This window comes from Epargyreus clarus, unplaced genomic scaffold (assembly GCF_041222505.1).
Source record: "Epargyreus clarus isolate Ecla_fem2 unplaced genomic scaffold, WU_Ecla_fem_2.2 ptg000019l, whole genome shotgun sequence".
Classification (NCBI taxonomy): Eukaryota; Metazoa; Arthropoda; class Insecta; order Lepidoptera; family Hesperiidae; genus Epargyreus; species Epargyreus clarus.
The window spans coordinates 17,444-38,305 of record NW_027332227.1 but is presented as its reverse complement, the minus strand read 5'-3'; the positions used below and the strand labels follow the sequence as shown (position 1 = coordinate 38,305).

Below are 20,862 nucleotides of genomic sequence, written 5' to 3'. Positions count from 1 at the left end.
CGAGCCCGATATTAAGAAATTTAACACAAATGGGAACATAGTAGGCACAGAAGTAAGCGACAATCGGTGAGATGTTCTCAATCCGTTGTCCCGCGGCGGCGGCGCGCATTAATCGCTGCCATCGCCACTGTTCGTGACGCCCCAATTTCGTGGGCTTTGTCCTATTCACAGGTTTCCATAGAACACGGGCTACCATCTGGTTCTTCTGTGTCGCATTGTTAAATATTGAATTTAAGATTCATGTATAATTTTACTTAAAAAATCACAAAATATAAATTTCATATTATACAAATAATCCATAACAGGCTAAACCAAACAATCTTATTGCTTCTGCTGGTACGTCGCACTGAAAGCGTGATAAAGATGTGCGAGCACAAGGGAGATGTCGGCAAGGTCGCGGCGAGGCGAGGTCAAGCGCCCCGCGACCGCCGCCGAGCTTGCAACTAACACGGAGATGCCGATAGTTTCTCTGGCGCTGGTAGTGCGGACTAAATAGCCATATACCCACTGTCCAAATATATTATTTCTATCAAGTGTAACGTAAATATCAAAACTTAAAACCTACGAATTTTAAACAATATGCCATTCTATAAAATGTACAAAGGACTTGAAAATTACGACACAATATCGCAAAAGTAATTAAAACAGTCTTTTATTTTTAAGGTCGTTTTTTTAGTTTAAATAATATCTATTTAAGAGTGATTAAAAATAACGGGAACATCCTCAACAAATTAAATCAATACATCCTAATACAGGGCACCCTGTATATAATTTAAATTAATTTTGCACATGACACTTTAAATTAATTTACACATACACTCGTTTATATTTATAATGGACTACAACTGGAAATTTCCATTTCCGCTTGTTCTACGCACGTAATAATACTCGTATGATCGTTGGTTTGCTCCACGGGCCTCGTAGCACTATTCGTAGCACGTAGCTTCGTAGCAAAAGCGTACTTGTACTCCTTCTGCGGTACAACGCATCCTATCGGTTCTTAGCAATCCAGAGGCCGTATGTATTTAATTTGTTTCTGTACATACAGCTACTACAGTGCGTATTTAAAAATACATATGTAACTTAATTCATTGTCAACGATTGTGAAATATTGTATTTGTTCTAGTTCAATCGTTGATCAGCATTCTCACAAGACTATAGCGCATGTGACTAGGTGAGCTACATCACCTACGTATCGGGTTCGGATCATTAAGTGTTTATGTGCATACATCGCAATCGGTCCGCACGGCTGAGGAACGCGATTACGGGCGCACGGCGCGCGGGGCGGCCAGTGTAGCGTGAGCCCCGCGCACGCGCCGCCTCCGCCGGGGCGGATCTCTCGCTACCTGGACTTTTGTCGTACAATGAATTCGTTCCGCTTCATTAGCGGATGCCAGCGCGGAGAGCGCCGAGCTCGGGCTATGCACTTGCAGATTGGAATTCCCTTTCGTTCCTGTAATTTAATAAGATTTTTTTGCCGGAAGAGGAGTCGCTTTACTTAGATACTATCGATCACCAAATATTGCATATTGATCTCAAATACAAAATGTATTAATGAGTTTCGCTAAGAGCAAGCGGTAACAGTACTATACTATGCACAGTAGCACTTGTAAAGATTGGTGAATTATTATTTATTTGAAATATGAAAACGTAATATGACTAGTAAGTAAATTTTGGATCAGGCAAAATCAATGTTTAAGTTTAGAAACGAAAATACACAAAATAATTTATTTATTGTAGTACAGCTGCAGCGATTGAAATTACGCATATTTTATATAAAAATAATGAAGTACATCGACTTAACTGTCCAGATGATTCCGGCATCTTCAAAACAGCTAGAAGACTCTATCGGGCTTCCACGTAAGGTTTTTACAGAGGCCTGAGCTAAGAGACATGAGCTAATTACAAAAATGGCCCTTTTAATTAAGCTCGTTTCAAAATGCGCATAATATTGTCTTATATGAGATACGGGTTACAGCAAGCTATCGGGACGGTTGCGGTGGCATCCTAATTGATACCGCGGCGCGAGGAAATGAAGTGAGCGCCGATATCCCGTCGCGCCGTAGGAGTCGGCCGCCGATATCGGGACACTCCAATCGGTGATAAGGCTCGCCATTCGACTTTCAAATGGGACACTAAACAATTCGTCGACCTATCCTTTTTTATATTTTATCATATCATTTTATATTTTAATAGCGGTATAATCATTCAAATGTAACTTTATATTAATTAAAAATGAAATATTAGTAGTATAGTAAAATGCTCAATATTTTTTTATTAGTGTTAAGTCGTTTTGAAACCAGCCGTTTATTACGCTTTAAATTCTTGGAGAAATTACACGAAATATCTTTACTATTACATTACTCATATTTTTGAAAGATTGACTTTTATAAAAGTGTAATTATGTTTTAAAAAATATCTCTTTATAGAAACTTTGGTAATCATATTATTTGAAGTAATATAAAAATTGTAGGTAGCCAAAAACATAAAGAATACTTTATTTAAAGTATTTTAAAAATGATCGTCTAAGTATATCAGGGGCCATGCGACGAGCGAGCAGCGAGCAGCGAGCAGCGAGCAGCGAGCAGCGACCGGCGACAACGAGTGCATGGCGTGCGGTGCATGTGGCGCGCGGCGCGGCGCTACGAGACTGGCGGCAGGCGGCGGGCGCGGCGGCGCGCGGCGTGACGGCGGCGCGGCGCTGCGCGACTGAGCGGCCGGCGGCGAGCGGGCGGGGGCGCGCCGCTCCGTCAGTCGCTCCGGAGCGAGTGCTGCGACTCGTCGGCTGCGGAATCGTATCCGCGACCCGGTGCGGTGTTACCATGAATTGATAGTGTGTCGGCGCGGGCCCGGACCCTCCTCGGTGATCCTCCGGTTTCGTGTTCGCCCCGGAGCCGTATCACCCGCCCGCCGAATTCGATTCGTCGGTCACTGAAGGATTGGACGGCGCTATCGCGCGAACGTCGGGAAACAAAATTGTGAACTAGTGAAGGAATATGTAAATATGCTTTTATTTTAAAATTGATCTTTCCAATGTGTTAACTTAACGGCCGAGTGATATGTTACGTGACCGTCTTGTGGATCCCTGTCGGTAAAGTATGCACGCATCCACAATGCTATCGATGCCACTGATACTCTCTCTGAAAGAGGTTCCGTTCTGAACTTTCTTTTATTAAAAAGTTGGCTTTCGCCCAGAAGATATATAATCATTATATCTGGTTAGTTATTTCTTAAGTTGGCTATTATCATAGAACACGGCATGCTAACTGCCGGCCGCCGTATAGTCACCTCGCGTTAAACTGCACGACGTTATTTACGTAACGCAATTTTGTAATTTTTAATTTCTGTCTATAATATTATAAATGTGCATAATTAAAATAATCTTTATCTGTTAAATAAATACTTCGAGCAATAAATCTTTTACATTATAAATCTTTATCATACTAAAAACCTGAATTGTATTTAATTAAAGCCGTTCAATAAAATTAAAACACTATTAATTGTTATATTTATGAGAATTACACTTTTGTTACGTTGTTATTGTTTTCTTCAAAGTGTTAAACTTTGTGTGTCTGTTTTGTAGTCCAATTAGCGTTGAGAACTTCGTGGAATATACAGTGTAATAAGGTAAAAACAAAATCAAGAAATAAGTCGATTTGACGACCCTACTTTAAGTGGGCAGCATTTAGAAAGCATCACCATATCTTTGCATTGACCATACATGTAGGTAACGCTGCAACCAAGGCCCTCGATTAGTGTCTCCCATCGGTCATGACTTACATGTCTTTGAAAGGATAGCGCGATGAACTATATATAGCCTAAATCGCTGTCACTCTGAGTGGAGACCTGTGCCCGGCAAAGAGACAGAAGTAAGTTCACGATGACTTTGAAAGTTCGGCGATCGATAGAATGATGAGGTGACCCAGTGGGATAATATCTGAAAAAAAAAGTTGGATGTGGATCAAGGTCACCAGGAAAGAGTTTTTTTACTCTCTAATGGCCACTTCATATTTGCATAACCAACAATGGGTTCAATCAGCGGTTATTTTAGAAAAGAACACAACTAGGACATACGCTTATCAAGCAGCGCAAAAATAGCACAAGGATAGAAAAAATGGATATATAACCTCTAGAAGTTACAGTTTAACCACGAAGAATTCTTAAATCTTTTCGTTTGAATAGATTATAAGGCTCTACTAACAAACTCAAGTATTTATGATTAAGACTAGCTTGGCATAAGATTCATCTCAAAAGTGTTTCAACCATAAATGAACGGTCACGTCAGTCGAATGATGGTAGAATTCACACATAATTAAAAACATTATAACTCAGAACCATATCGCTTTAAGTGTATATAGTTTTGTTGACATGGTGTTAATTAAATTCTAGACTAAGTATGACTGAAAGACGACGATTATGACTTACAAGACTTATACAATTATACAGAGTGTGGGTAGAAAAAAGTGTTTCAATGCAAATGTGAATAAACTATAAAAATATTAATGTTACTACGTGGGAAGAATGTATTTTAAAAATAAAAACTAATAAGAATAAAAAGAAATCTCAATTATATAATAACAAGAACAAACACATTGACCCTATTGTTTACATGGATGTTCTTAAAAACAGAAGTACAATTTGTGTTTCGGAATGTATATACTGTTCTATTTCCGGACTAAAATGAATAAAAAACAAAAACTTAAGAACAGTATCAATTATACATATATACAGGGTGAATTTTTCAAACGGGCCTTCAGGGCCAAATCCGAAACTATAAGGATTAGCGAAAAATGCTGAAAGGAGTTACGAGGCCGATTTTGATAAAAACTAAAACTGCATCATTCGTTTTTAAAAATATCTTTTTCCCTAGCCGGGAATCGAACGAGTTCATTTTGAAAAAAGTACACCCTCTATTTTATTCCACTATCTGATAGTGTTGCTTATAAGGATCAAATTCTGGGAAGTAATGTTATGTGACAAATTAAAGGAAAAGTAAAATTTTGAAGAAAATACATTTTTTTTCATACATTGGCATACTAATCCTTAGGGGTTAAACATAACAAATGACTTATGTATAATTCTTTAGAAACATACGTAAGTCATACCATTGAAGAATTTGTTGGTTAATCAACTAATTATTCGATGTTATTACCATGACATACGGTTTAGTATGAGAAAGTAATAGTTTGGCAAATAAGTTACCGCCGTTTTTAGGATTTATTTTTTAATAAAAACAGATAACTGATTAAATAGTAAATTCTTATTGTTTGTTGTTTACAACTTCGTTTCAACGTTGAATATTATTTTCTATATCTCTTTGTTTAGTAATCCGAGTGATTTGACTCGAAAAAGTCATTCTCGCAAATTGTCAACTTTACATCTGTATTAAGCAAATCTCCGCCCATAGCAAGTTAAATCTATTATAATGGTCCTAAAAATAACCTTAAAACTAAGTCGGACATAAAAATATAAATTCTTGGAGATGAAAACATCTCTTTCAAATGATTTGAAACATTGAGCTAAAAAAATTGTTAATACGCGAAATGTTTAAATTGATGAATGGCGGGAACTTAACTGCCAAATTAATACGAAAAAATATGTATTTTCTTAAAATTGAGGCTTTTCCTTTAGTTTGTCATCTATCATTACTTCCCAGATTTTGATCCTTATAAGCAACACTATCAGATAGTGGAATAATACAGAGGGTGTATATTTTTTTCAAAATGAACTCGTTCGACTCCCGGCTAGGAAAAAAGTTATTTTAAAAAAGTAATGATGCAGTTTTAGTTTTTACCAAAATCAGCCTCGTAACTCCTTTCAGCATTTTTCGCTAATCCTTATAGTTTCGGATTTGGCCCTGAAGGCCCGTTTAAATTAACCCTGTATTTGAGAATATAACAGATGAGAGATGATCCAACAAAATAATCATGTCTCCTGGGTCTAATTTGTCTACTGCTTACAGCATTGCAAAACCCAGAAACACGATAATTAGATACATAAAGATTATAATTAAGCAGCGGTTACAAAAATCGGCATCTCAAAGAGGGAATCCGAGGGTTCCCAAGCATGCATTTCTGTTAAAGATAAAAAAGTGCGTAAACCTGTGATTTCTAAAAAAATGTTCTCTAAGGTTTCATAAGTCCCAATCCACACTTACCTCTATAGTCTAAACGCACTATGAGAGGAGACCCGTGCCCAGTAAAGGGACAGTAATGAGTTGATGATAATACCGAGATATCACAGAGGTTGTTATTACAATAGACAATATCTTCAGCAAATAATTTTGTTCTGCAATTTTCAATCAAAACCATGTACCTATAATACGACATTCCTTTCAACGTTCTTTTGATCACCTTAAAGTTTATAAGAGAAGGAGAGCACATACTAAGCCACACAATAAATACCTACGCTTTGAGATTTAACGAGCATAAGTGAATATTTATGCCCGTTAAGTAGCAAAAATTGTGTTCAGCTAGAAGCTACTTTCAGCTTTACAATCATGTTATTAAAATGTATCCAAGAAAGTGTAGAACTTGATGAGAGACATAGTTATATTGCATATAAGCCAGAAGTGCCTATAAAAGGCTTATAGATTTTCCGAAAAACTAGTTTAGGTATTTAATATGTCGTGCTGATTTGCAGTAAAAACAGTGAATTTTAGTAAGGAAACAATAAAAATAATAAAAACTAATCTGGTCACCCACACATAGTCATTTATTAAATTTTATTTGTTACCCGAATGCCAAGGAAGGGTTATGTTTTTGGCGCGTATCTTGTATGTTTGTCTTTCTTTATTTGGTCGGATCTAACAAACGGCTGAATGAATGTCGACAATTAAGGTGTCATTATATTCGTCTCAATGACCCGAGTGTCCTTAGCTTGGCGCGAAATACTAACAGTCATCTCATCATGATATATTTCGTTGGATAACGATGTAAACAGTCAAACATGTCTAATATGAGCGCCGACTTCAGAAATATGTACTAAACCAACATTTATTTCAATTATTTTTTACTTTGTAGTGACATAGAAGTCGGTTGTATTTTTTGTTAAAAAAATTTTTTCACCCTTTTTATGACATACTAACATTTATATTAATACAATATAAAATTGGATAAACGTGATCATGAATGAAGGTAAGGTCTGAGTTTACATTGATTGGAACCGCCGGCTTAGCGCGCCAGTTAGTTTATTCACATTTGTATTGAAACACTTTTTTCTACCCTCACTCTGTGTAATTGTATGAGTCTTGTTTGTCATAATCGTCGTCATTCAGTCATACTTAGTCTAGAATTTAATTTACACCATGTCAACAAAACCATATACACTTATCCTTGAAAGCACGCCGACGCGTATATATAGCATTTATCCACTAGTATAGGCAAAACGATTATTATCCGACTGCAGCCAACGTTGCTTTATATATTTTCTTTTTATTATGAAAGTAGCCAACGATCTTATAGTCCGCCTGGTAGTAAGTGGCTACAGCTGCAGATGGACTTCCTCAAACCAAACCTTTGCTTTTAAACCAAAATACAGCAACACTTAATGGTTAATAATTCGTGGTACCTTCGCATATTGTACGATATGTACGAGTATAAACGGCGTCGTCTGTTTACGCGAACTCACTGTCTGTGAAATACTGAGAGCAAACTGTAAAGACTCTCGACATTTTACAAATTTGAAATCTAATTCGGACTTTTACATAATTTTAATGAAAACAGCTATTTACAGTAGGTATTTTATGATAATAACCTTGCCAGATTCTACGCCATATTATTTCAAAGAAACCATTTTTCCCATGATACGAATAAAATGATGTATTCAGTCACCGGTAATTAACCGAAAATATGAATGTGTACTTTAATAATTGACGCATCAAAATAGAACAAATTGGAAAATTTTGTGACTCTGTAACACATCAACTACTTATTGCTCCATTATGTCACTTTGTAATTACAGCATATAAATCAAGATCGTGGAGTGTACCATTATTTATGTATTTATTTTTCAAAATTATTATTATTTATGTATTTATGTATTTATTTTTCAAAATGTATTTATTTATGTATTTATTTTTCAAAATGAGAAGCGATTATTTACGATAACAGTTTAGAAATATTTAAATTAGAACTACGGCGCTAGACTAAATGGCATGATATACAACTAGTGTTCGACCTAGAAGGATTTCTAGCCGATGCGGATGCCACAGCAAATTGATCGACTGCCGTCGCTATCTTCAACTGAAGCCGAAGCCGAAAATTTAAAACCGAAAGAAATTCAATTCAATATTACCTAAAAAATAATAATAATATGATTCCCAAAACAGTAAAATGGAACGCTTTGTTGATATTTAATCCAATTTAAATATATTTACTTCTTGAGACTATTAAATTTACCACAGAACATGTCAAAAATAGTAACTACCCTTAATAAGTTCATTAACAGGCATAAAGACATACCCAATGGTTTACACTTCAAATGAATAAAAAAAAAAGTGTGTGTGTGTCAGCTACGACGCACGATTGGAGTTTACTCCTTACGAATGATAATTATGATATATATCGAATAGAAAAAAGGGTAGGTAAATGAACGCATCTGCTAAAATGATAAGAGAAACAAACATATATCTGTAATTATTCGGATTATTTATATTACTTCAATAATGCGTATTACATAAAGTATGTTACAAAATAATATAAAATAGCGCCATCTAGTGGCAAGTTTTATAAATTGTAAGTTTGCAAGTTTATCAATCTATGTATTTTGGTTCCAAATATTATAATGGTAACTTAATATAATTAGAAATTAAACGAACTTACCTAAGTGAAGTTCCAATTTCAATTGTACGGACTGCATAGTCTCGAAATGATAATGTTGACATGTAGTACACCGCCAGTCGTCAGCCTTGTGTCACGTATATTCAGAGCTAAAAACCTCGAATTCAAATAATTTAAAACAATATCCAACCTACTTATAGCGCCCCCTACCGGTAAATGTCATTAAGTTTAGAGATCCTGGGGTCAAGATGTAAGTTCATTAGCTCGATTATTTTACAACATAGATGATATTATGGGTAATACTTATCGTATATAAGTATGGGTGGGTGGGTTATAATATCATTTCGAGACTATGCAGTCCGTACAATTGAAATTGGAACTTCACTTAGGTAAGTTCGTTTAATTTCTAATTGTACTTCACTGCATAGTCTCTTCAATGATAATGTTGACATGTAGATGTTTAGAGATTTGTAAAATAACGAGCCTATTAAACAAGATACAAAAACATTTAAATCTTATTATTTTTAAAATTCCTAATTTAATATATCTATTTAAATATTAATTACAGTTATCAAGTATACGTTTGATGTAACGTCTCTACTACAAAATTGAACTTAGATCTAATCCATTCAGCTATCCTTCTAAGAGGGTCTTAACTGACACTCATATGTTTAGACGTCAGCGTAGCAGCGTGGTAAAGCGTGCTCTCTAATGGTATGTATTGTAAAAAATGATATATCAATGCCATCATCCTCCGTGGTTGGTAAAATCTAGAAACTGTCGTCTGGGAGGTCACTGTATTATAAGATTACATAAAAGAAATAAACTTATTCTTGTAACTCTCAAGTGTTACTAGGCCTATCTAGGTAATTTTATTAAGGATGTGCTGGACAAATACTATGATTACTATGAAATAATGGTAATACTAGATTGTTTGAACACTGGTTATAGTAAGGTTTAAATTCATGTGGCAATTTAATATACAATATCTTCCGCCAAGCAATTTGGTTAATATACAATAATGTTATTATTATGTTTATGTATACTTTTTAGAAGTCTCGACTCAGATGTAGGCGAATCGGTAGTAATAATGGCATTCACGGGCTTACACCAAGTGAACGTCATAATATATACGATATCTATTGTTTTTATATATTACTTATATATATATATATATTACTCATATATTATTATTGTTTTTTTTTTTTCTTTTTACTATATGAGTAATTACAATAACCAAAAAAAGTAAATAGTATTTATTCTTCATCTCCACTAAATAATATATAATATTTTACACTTAACTCGCTAAAAATATTTATACATCAGATGTAACTATCCCAACTAATAGCATACTTGGGATATGGAGGATAGAAAACCTAAATATGCATTTTAAGAACAAAAATAATTCTAGATATATATATATATATCAAAATGAAAAGAATATTGTAACCAGTCTACAGATAGATCTAGTTATTTACACTGTTTAGGCCAAAATATTATAAGCACCAGCATCACGTTATATTATTGCGTCTAACATTGCTTGTGGAGCAACAAAATCTTGAGATTCGTGTATAGAAACGAAACGCTCCTCGAGAAAGCGAGTAACATACAGGATAAAGCGTTGACGAAAAACAAATGGATCTAGATCCTTTTTTTTTTTTTTTTTTAAATTCATATGAGACCCAAAATGCAACCCTTCCAAAACGAAAGGTTTATTTATTTATTATTTATTTTTTTTATTTTTTTAATACTATTTTTTAGGACTGTCTGGACCAGTCTGATACTACCACAAACTCCCCAACCGTTCAGAGATAATCTTTAACAACAATTATTTTATTAGAAATAAAATGAATATTTCCATTTAAATAGTATAACCTTAGTCATGACATGTAAGTCATACTTCTTGTAGGTTTCCTAGTAAATAAATCTATTTAAAAACCTTCAAAGTGTTAATTCGCAATGTATAATCTTGATTTAGTGATAGCAAATTCATTCTGAAATTATTGAATGTATTAGGGAAATAAAAACATTTTTTGGGTATTCAATAAATCCAATATGTGCCTTGATATTACGGTTAAATGTGGGTATTAAACACCATGCTGTTTCTATATGAAATAACTGTGGAGTTGCCTACACGTATTAGGGTTTCACCGTGTTGAAGATGCTTATTGAAAAAATATCTTTAAGCACAAGTAACGCTGCATTTAACTTTAAATAGTTGATCGGATTTGTTATTTAAATCAAATAACAAAAATACCGAGAATAATGACCATATGTTACATAACTGATTGTGTCCCGATAATAAAAATAATATGACAACTACCACCTGTAATTATATCTATCTGTAAGAGGGATAGTATTTTGATAAACATTATTAAAATTGTTGTGTGATATATACATATCTTTGCATTTATTATAATTTTTATTTTTTAATATTATTATTATATATATTTTTTTATTATTTTTTTTTCTTTTTATTTCACCCTTGTGTTGATTTTTAATCTTTTATCTAATGGTAAAGCAATTTGATTTTTTATTTATTTATTCCTTGTATAATACAATGAACAACCTTAACAGTTGTATTATTTCCAATTATCAAACTATCTTTTAAGTAACCAATAAATCCTAAAGAATGATATAGCTTATTATGTCTATGATCCTAAATTACTAAGTGTCGTTATTGTTCCTTGTCCAATATTATGACATTTCAAATAGGAACTATGTTATATAAATATATAACTGACACAATGTCCCTAGATCTTAATCAGTTATGTATGGTCTTGTATCTTTTAAAAGGTTAGTAAAAACATAAATATAGTGTTTTGCTCAAACCAAAGGAAAGAACTTGAAATGCATAGAATTTCCATTTAACCATAGACATGTAAACACTGTTTAAGGTAATCATGAATTAGTATCCAAATATGCATTCTTGAAAACAATAGTAAGTAGTGAGTGGAATGCCAGGCTTTATTTAAAGCTCAAGATTAAGACCAAGATATTCAATATAAACCAACATCACCATCATCAGGTGTTGGTAAAGTAAAAATATTGTAAAAAATTGGTTAAGAGTAAACAATATGTTACCACTGATGTGAGAAGTCTTTCTACACATATACCGAGTATATTTTGAAAAAAAAAAAAAAATCTTCATTCCTTGAGAATAATGAGTTTAAGTGTTTATACAAATAGACTCTTAAGGCTAACCACTTGCAAAACTTGGGTCAATAGTTATTTGTTACAACTGGTCTTTAAAATTATAATTATAATCGACCACATTATTAACCACTCACCTCAAAATCTGTTGTGATTGAAGATTTATTCCAAAGGAAACTTCGATCAAGCCTTTCTGTGATACAGGTATTTGTGCATGAGGCTTGTTGTAAGTCAGATAATGACCCTATTTGGTATGAGTATCTCAAACTTTTGGATGAAGTTTATCATAGGATGAAGTGTAAATATCTTCGTTATATTTGTTATTATAAAATATTGTACTATATATATATGAATTGAACAATCATTGTTTCTTAAACCATTTTGCCGATCATTTGTTCCAGTACTTGTACTATGAAATTTCTTCTTATTATTTATTATACATAATAAATGACCAGCACCAGTAATAAGATAATTGATAGCAAATTATCTTTATAAAGGCAAATAATTTAAAATTATTAAGAAACAATCATGTCAAATGCTCGAGAGCAGTAAGCATTCGCCTGATGTGGCATGGCTTTTGACTCTTTACAGCTACAATAGTAACTGCGACTTGTGCAACTTTTAAAGTCTAATTATGTGTTATCCGTCCCACAGTTTCCTAGAGGCTAGTGTTCTTCCTTTAAACTATTTTTTTTTTTCTTTAGTCTATCTATCACCATCTAGATAGATAGATAGTTCCTTTAGTAAATTACTCTTTAATATGCTGATCTACCTAGATACCAAATTCTTATGAATGGTTAAACCAAATTTAGGTTCTTCTAGAGTATTACAAAAGGATATAAATTGTCATCTCTATATCCTGTATCATGTACATTATTAATCTGAATGATTCTTCAATAAAATGTTCATTCATTAAAATCATTACACCCAATCGATGGTAATAGTTGTGTCTATCTACTGATTATTAGTATTTAGTTATATGGGTTATTTACCCGATGTGAAGGACATCATACCCTATTAGAATGGGTGAATATCCGTTGTATCCGTCTACTTAATAGTAGTATCTTATTATAGTTGTTATATAGGTAAATATCCAATATGTAAGGGTCCCTTATTTGAACGGATGAATATCCATTAGGTATATTCTACTCAATAGTAGATTATTTTATGTGAGTAAATACTCAATATAAACAGGTTAGTACCCATGAACGGGGCTAAATAGCACCCTATTTCTTGTAATGTAGGTAAATATCCAATATGTAAGGGTCATAACCTTATTTGAACGGGTGAATACCTATTAGGTATATTCTACTCAATAGCAGATTCTTTTATGTGAGTAAATACTCAGTATAAACGGGTTAGTACCCATGCACGGGGCTAAATAGCACCCTATTTCTATGTTCATAGCTTTATATAAGCGAGATTTATATAAGGATTTAAATAAGCGAGATCACCTAAATAGGTGACAAGCTTAGTTAATGAACATAAGACGTCAAATTCCTTGCTACAGAACAATATGGTAATCTAAAAATCCTTTGCTTGGAAAAATATATATGTAAAAATTTACCTTGTCATTCCTCATTAATATATAAGATTATCATCTTATCTTTAATAAATGAAAATAATACATTTTCAATTTGCGACTGCATTCGTAATGGCCGCCTAGTACAAGTCTTCAGAATAATTTCGTCAAAATTCTTTATTTTCCATTGTAACTTTTCTGCACAATATATCACACCTACGTCTTTTATAAATTATTAATTGAAATATTTGTTATAAATTAACAATTTTTACGATAAATTACTTATTTTATTTCTTATTTTGAAAAATCATAAATGTACACAGGCTGCACGAAAAACGATAATGACATTTACCGGTAGGGGGCGCTATAAGTAGGTTGGATATTGTTTTAAATTATTTGAATTCGAGGTTTTTAGCTCTGAATATACGTGACACAAGGCTGACGACTGGCGGTGTACTACATGTCAACATTATCATTGAAGAGACTATGCAGTGAAGTACAATTGTTTATATTAAAGTAAATTTTAATATAATATAATTATTTATATTTAAAACAATGTTAAACGTTTTATAACTTAAAACTTAATAATTATAATTTCTTTGCCATCTATAAAATATCCTTGTTGCAATTTACGGATGAAATTTATATGAGACTCAATAAACATGTTATTATATGTAATTTGGATTGTTTCTGAATGTTTTATAATTCTAGAATTCATTTAAAACGTATTGCTAATTTTATATAACTTATTTTGAACATAATTCATTAGCAATAATTCTGTAATAAATATTAAATAATACTGTTTTGATTTGGCCCGTTTATCGTTGATAGATGGTGCTGATCAATAATGCATCCATTTTTATAAGTTAAATTAATATATCAGTAACTTACAAAAGCCTCTTTATGTTAAAAACTTATTTTGCTAATATTATATCTTATTCAATTGCTTACTGATTTTATATGTTACTCTTCTTTAAAAACGTTCATAAAAGATTGTTAATCATATTATGGCGCTAATGTTCATATTTTTCACAGTGTTTATAAATGATCAAACCTATAACTTAATTTATGCAAAAATGTAAACAAATTAGTTAATGACGTTTTAATGTTTTATATATTGCTAATTATTTTTATTGTAATAATTACTTTCATATGGGATTTGAACTTACTGTATTTTAAAATAATAAAAGCACTCTTGATTCATATTTTGGTTTCCGTTACGCCTCAACTTTTCGTGTTACACTTGATTTTACTCCTCATAAAATTTCCGTACCGGGCCTTATAACTCAAATCGTTTCTTAAGGAGTAAACTCCAAAAATAGTATTCTTGAGAACAGGACATGAAAATAGAACTCAGGACAATATCAGTGCTTAGCAACATGTTAGCTCACAGGTTTTTACGTTATGCTGAAGTAAAAACTACCCTGTTAAAAACTTATTGTCAAACTTTCTTCCCATGCAGCCTATGTGCCAAATCCACCTACTAGCGCATCGCTCAATGCCCTAGAAGTGCAATATAATTTAGATGTTGATGAGGTTGCCTCGGTTCCGTAGTACATCTCGCATGTTCACAGACACTCACATCAACAGATTTCACACTATTTTGCCTTAACGCGAAGCCTCAGTATTGCCCTAATATTAAAACAAAATAAATACACTATTATTTATTCGCGTTGATCATTAATCTTACAGAAAAAATACATTTCTTTCGTCTTTTCAGTATCACAAGTGAGAGCATCGCAGCCGCAGGGCGGCAGCGGGGCAGCGGCGGCGCGGCGGCGGGGCAGCAGCGGGTCGGCGGCGGGGCGGCAGCGCGCCGCGATGCGCTGACGCTATGTGCGCGCCGACATGCGCGCCCGCTCGCTGCCCGCCCGCGCGGCGCGGCTGCTGCTGCTGGCGCTGCTACTCGCTGGTAAAATTAAGGGTACTATACTGATTAGCATAGTGATATTCTGTACTAAATACCGCTAAGGCGATTTCTTGCAACTCGTCAAGACATGGCGCTACACGTTTCTGAATCATGTTATCGAAGTTTTCATAACAACTTGTACATAAACAAGCTCCGAGCAGAAAATATTAGAGCACGGCCGCTCCATGATGACATTTTAACCTAGCCCGGCGGGAGATCTCTCTTTTCCAAACAACCATATAAGACAACACAACACCACCACCACCACCACGATTTAGAAATACGTTTCGTGTTAAATCTTAAAAAAACTTGAAATAAATAAGTTAGTTGTAAAGGGTGTAATAATTGCAGGGTGCGGGTGCAACCCGGACGCCAAGCGGCTGTACGACGACCTGCTGAGCAATTACAACAAGCTGGTGCGGCCCGTGCTCAACGTCAGCGACGCCCTCACCGTGCGCATCAAGCTCAAACTCAGCCAGCTCATCGATGTGGTGAGCCCTTTGCTCTTCCTTCTTTAGCACGTCACATCGCGCCACTATTCTGGGTTCGGATGATAAATAATATGACGTGAAAATGAAACTCATTGCCGATAGTGCCGATAGTCTCATGAGAATAATTTCCTAGAAATCGCTTACTCAAATTGCGAAAAAATACACTAATTGTATTTTTTTTTTTACAGAACCTGAAGAATCAGATTATGACCACAAATCTTTGGGTGGAACAAGTAGGTGTCATTTACTTGTGCATTCCATTTTGACACAATTTGATCAGCTAAGTATAGTGATCGAATGCCGTTACATTCGCAGAGCTGGTTCGACTACAAGCTGTCGTGGGAGCCGCGCGAGTACGGCGGCGTGGAGATGCTGCACGTGCCCTCCGATCACATCTGGCGCCCCGATATAGTCCTGTACAACAAGTATGGAAATTGATATTTTTGTTCAATATTTTTAATCGATGAATATTAAAAATAATATTTTTAATAGTCCGTTCACCTGATAGTAAGTGGCAATTACCCCAGATAAGATAATATTCCTATCTGATTGTTACAAATGTGAGGTGAACCTTTCTTGTGTGCAAAAGTTAAACGAGTTTGAACATAAACAGAAAGCGCTCAGTGTTACTGAGTCCTTCATAATTAATCTTGTGACCGATTTTGGAAAAATAAATCAACAAGTTAAAGTTGCCTAAAATTGGCATAGATTAGTAAAGATTACTCACTCCTAACAATAAAATGTACCCAGTTTTGAGACTTGAAATAGTTGCGTAAATAAGTTTTGCCACGTCTTCGTGCTAAAGTGTCCCTAAAATATTTGAAATAATTATTTATTTGTTATGTAAATTACGCAGTATTAGTTATTTATTCGTAAATTTTCTCTAAACATGTTTTTATTTCTCGAGAATTCAAAAAAAGAACTTACTAATAAGCCGTTTGTGGCTTCAATCAATTTCAAGGCGGCGAAGTATTTTTACTAATCTATGAAAATTGTTTTGAAAATAAGCTTATACTCATATTATATTATCATTGTTAACATTGAGAAGTGATGAAAATAGAATTCCGATATTGAAACGGTGTCCACAGTGCTGACGGCAACTTTGAGGTGACACTGGCTACGAAGGCGACCCTGAATTACACGGGTCGCGTGGAGTGGCGCCCGCCCGCCATCTACAAGTCCTCCTGCGAGATCGACGTCGAGTACTTCCCCTTCGATCAGCAAACCTGCGTCATGAAGTTCGGCTCCTGGACCTACGATGGCTTTCAGGTACTTATATTTTAAAACCAGTACAGAGTAAGTCGTAGCTATGTTCACTATTCTAACGTTGGATTAAATATTATTAAATTAAAATCATAAAAACATATCTATTAAAATATTGTAACGACCGTAATTTTATAGAATTCTTCGATGAAGCTAAACGCCTAAATTGATTTAAAATTTTATATTATCCCTTTACATCCGAAGATTTTTTTTCGCAATTTCTGATTCAAAACGTTTATTACGGCTTTTTATATAGCTTAAGGGATCCACAAAAAATTGACACACTCACGATCGTGAAAATTGCAAAAAAATGTAGTGTTTTATCAAAAAATATTAGAAAATTAAAAGAATTTGGAGATATTTATAACATCACTGTCTTTATTTTCATTGGTCTTTATAAAAAATCTGTCTTGGCAATGAAACATAAACTACGTAATTTGATGAAAATCAACATTCTTCTTTCTTCCGTTATTGCCTCCGTCTTCAATCCAGGTCTCCAAGGCGTAGGTATTCTTGGCTAGGGAATACATCCAATGATAATGCAGATGGAGAAAACTTTAGCCATATCTATTGCAATTAAATTAAGTTATCGACCGGTTCTTCTTAGATAATATAAATTTGTGTATATGGTTACATATCAAGATCCTCACAATTAAAATATTAAGAAAAATAATTCTTTGGAAACTTTAATGGAGATTTTGGTAGCGATGTATAGACCTTTTCAAGACAGAAAACGTATTCTTTTCCAAGCTATTTTTGGATGTGTTGGACGTGAAGATGCTCGGCGGCGAGAAATTTCTAGGGATTATTTTGAAGTAGATGGTTGAGGTTCAGGCTCAAGTTCCAGATCCAATTCTAGGTCAGTTTCTATTTGAGGGTCTGCATGTGGTTCTGGATCTGTTGCAGGGCACAATTCTTCAAATTGAAACTCTTCTAATCTCTTCACTTTCATGAAGATCTTCAATGTCCGATATATTTCTCCTCACCCCGCAACTGGCAAAATCTGATCGTCATTCATGACTCTCCTCACGATTGATCGGCATCGGTTGCGTTTCGAAAAATAAGAAGCTATCACGTGGGATTTTTTTTAAAGTGAAACTCACGCTCATATCATCTCGGGTGTAAAGGGTTAAAGTATGAGTGATTCTTATAAAAGCCTATATCACATAATTATTGCACTAAAATCATATTGGTATCAATTCGTTAATAGCTATAAATAGCTATTAAAACTATATTATATAATTAGCTTAATAAAACTGCCTACTGGCAAACGGATGCAGATGCATATTTAATATTTTTTAGACAAATTTATTATTATGTCCTAATATATTTAAGTAGCAATTCATAAATGACAGGTGGATTTACGGCATATAGACGAGGCGAGTGGAACGAACGTGGTGGAACTGGGCGTCGATCTGAGCGAGTTCTACACCTCCGTCGAGTGGGACATTCTGGAAGTGCCCGCGGTGAGGTCAGTCGATACGTACCACACTATTTAAAATTTTACACAGTACCCAGTACCTTTCACTGGGTAAATTACCTAAACTCATCATTTCACTTATTTCCAGGAATGAAAAGTTCTACACGTGCTGCGATGAGCCATATTTAGATATAACTTTTAATATAACAATGAGAAGAAAGACATTATTTTACACGGTAAACCTAATAATTCCGTGCATGGGCATCTCGTTCCTGACGGTGCTGGTGTTCTACTTGCCGTCGGACAGCGGCGAGAAGGTGTCGCTGTCCATCTCCATCCTCCTGTCCCTCACGGTGTTCTTCCTGTTGCTGGCCGAGATCATCCCGCCCACTTCGCTCGTGGTGCCGCTGCTAGGAAAATTCGTGCTCTTCACCATGATCCTCGACACGTTCAGGTTAGTGATCCAACCTATCAATCTAGTATTCGAAACATGTAGCAGGTGCAGACAAACAACAGTTGAATAAAAAATAGATTTGTCCCTGCCTGCATCTCTTTATAATGTTTAATTTCCGTTTTAATATCATATCATGTTTTATTCCAGTGTTTTATAATGATGACTTAAGCGTTACATGTTTTATAATAATTGTATTATTCACATGCACAGTATATGCGTGACGGTGGTGGTGCTGAACGTGCACTTCCGGTCGCCGCAGACGCACACGATGGCGCCCTGGGTGCGCCGCGTGTTTATCCACGTGCTGCCGCGCCTGCTCGTCATGCGCCGCCCGCACTACCGCCTCGACCCGCACCGCAGCCGCTTGTGAGTCACACGTTACTTCACGCCCACCTCATTTACCATGTTCGTCACCGTGTAGCGTAGTAATTTCCAAATTATCATTTTTATTTATTAGTCCTTAGTACATTTTGTGCACATCTATGAAAGTAGGTGATAAGTCTTCATCGATTAGTCTGCTTACTTTTGACAAAGCGATAGAATATATGTGTCCTTTAACAAAATTTAACAATGTTTGTAAAGCAGAGTTGACGTAGTCATTCTGGCATTTTTTAACTATCAAAAGTTAATTTATCTGAATTTTATTCCAGACCTGATATCTAAAATCTTTCAATTCGCACCCTTTAGACATTTCAAGGGTGGCAAATTGACACTTAAGCCATTATAAATCGTATGTCATTGAGTCGGAGCTCGCTAAATGAAGTTTTGTTTCAGTGCGGGTCTAGTGACTAGCGAGGGCTGGACGGGCATCACGTGCGGCGCGGGCGCGGACGGCGAGTCGCCGGTGTGCTCGGGCGCGGCGGCGGCGGGCGCGGGCGGCGCGGGGGGCGCGGGCGGCTGCCGGCTGCACGACGCGCCCGCGCTGTGCGACGCGCTGCGCCGCTGGCACCGCTGCCCCGAACTGCACAAGGCCATCGATGGCATCAACTACATCGCTGACCAGACGCGCAAGGAGGAAGAATCCACGAGGGTGAGACCAAGTTTGCCTTTGTTCGTTTCGAGACATTTACGCCAAATAATTCAAAATATACAGTAGGACACTCGAGACCACGCGAGTAAGAGAGTTGCTGTTTTGTTGTATTATTATTTATTTAATGTATTTAAACAAATCTCTTATAAGATATTAAATGTGGAGTTCAGCATTTTAAAGTATAGTTAATATTTCAGGTGAAGGAAGACTGGAAGTACGTAGCGATGGTGCTGGACCGGTTGTTCCTGTGGATCTTCACGCTGGCGGTGCTGGTGGGGTCGGCCGGCATCATCCTGCAGGCGCCCACGCTGTACGACGAGCGCGCGCCCATCGACGTGCGCCTGTCCGAGATCGCGTACACGGCCGCCAAGCCGCGCCACCACTCGCTGCCGCCGCGCTAGCCCCGCCCAGCACCACACCGACACCGATACGAGCCCCGCCCGCTCCTCATTCTGACTGCCACCTATAAATAATATTATTTATTGTACATAAAATTGTATTATTATTATTATAATAGTTTTTACGAAGAACGAAGTGATCGACGATGATTCGAATTTCTTTTGATAGAAACGAAATAAAACGATTGTTTACATTCCTGAGTTTTATTAAAATATATGTGGGGGTATTTCACGCCAAGCGGACAGGAAAAAAGTGAGGTTCTGAATTTTGTTAATATTGGGGTCAATTATAGTATTAGTGGATAGAAATGTGAACATAGAATATAATTTTTATATATTGATTATTTGTCGAGTTATGAGCTTGTAAAGAACGGTGAAAATTGAAATCATGATTTTTTATAGTATTTTTTTGTACATTAAAAAAACAAAATAAAGTATTTAA

General features: G+C 35.4%; 1 protein-coding gene across 2 annotated transcripts; it reads left to right on the top strand.

The window, feature by feature from the left end:
- Positions 1-2,750: 2,750 nt before the first annotated feature.
- nAChRa3 (nicotinic acetylcholine receptor subunit alpha 3) lies at positions 2,751-20,614 on the top strand. Of its 2 annotated transcripts, none has more exons than XM_073083345.1 (11): positions 2,751-2,998; positions 15,176-15,379; positions 15,716-15,855; positions 16,044-16,088; positions 16,171-16,280; positions 16,944-17,124; positions 18,474-18,589; positions 18,687-18,992; positions 19,203-19,358; positions 19,767-20,022; positions 20,220-20,614. In XM_073083345.1, the coding sequence occupies exons 2-11, from the start codon at positions 15,304-15,306 to the stop codon at positions 20,421-20,423; spliced, it is 1,590 nt and encodes a 529-aa protein (XP_072939446.1). In that variant the 5' UTR covers positions 2,751-2,998; positions 15,176-15,303; the 3' UTR covers positions 20,424-20,614. The 2 variants fall into 2 exon arrangements, with proteins under 2 accessions (XP_072939446.1, XP_072939447.1); XM_073083346.1 differs by having other exon boundaries at positions 2,752-2,998; positions 15,176-15,367.
- Positions 20,615-20,862: the final 248 nt, after the last annotated feature.

Coding starts and splice junctions, on each gene's coding strand:
- nAChRa3 (XM_073083345.1), top strand. CDS start 15,304: ATGCGCGCCCGCTCGCTGCCCGCCCGCGCGGCGCGGCTGCTGCTGCTG. Junction 19,359..19,766: donor GACCCGCACCGCAGCCGCTT/GTGAGTCACACG, acceptor GTTTTGTTTCAG/TGCGGGTCTAGTGACTAGCG. Junction 20,023..20,219: donor AGGAGGAAGAATCCACGAGG/GTGAGACCAAGT, acceptor TTAATATTTCAG/GTGAAGGAAGACTGGAAGTA.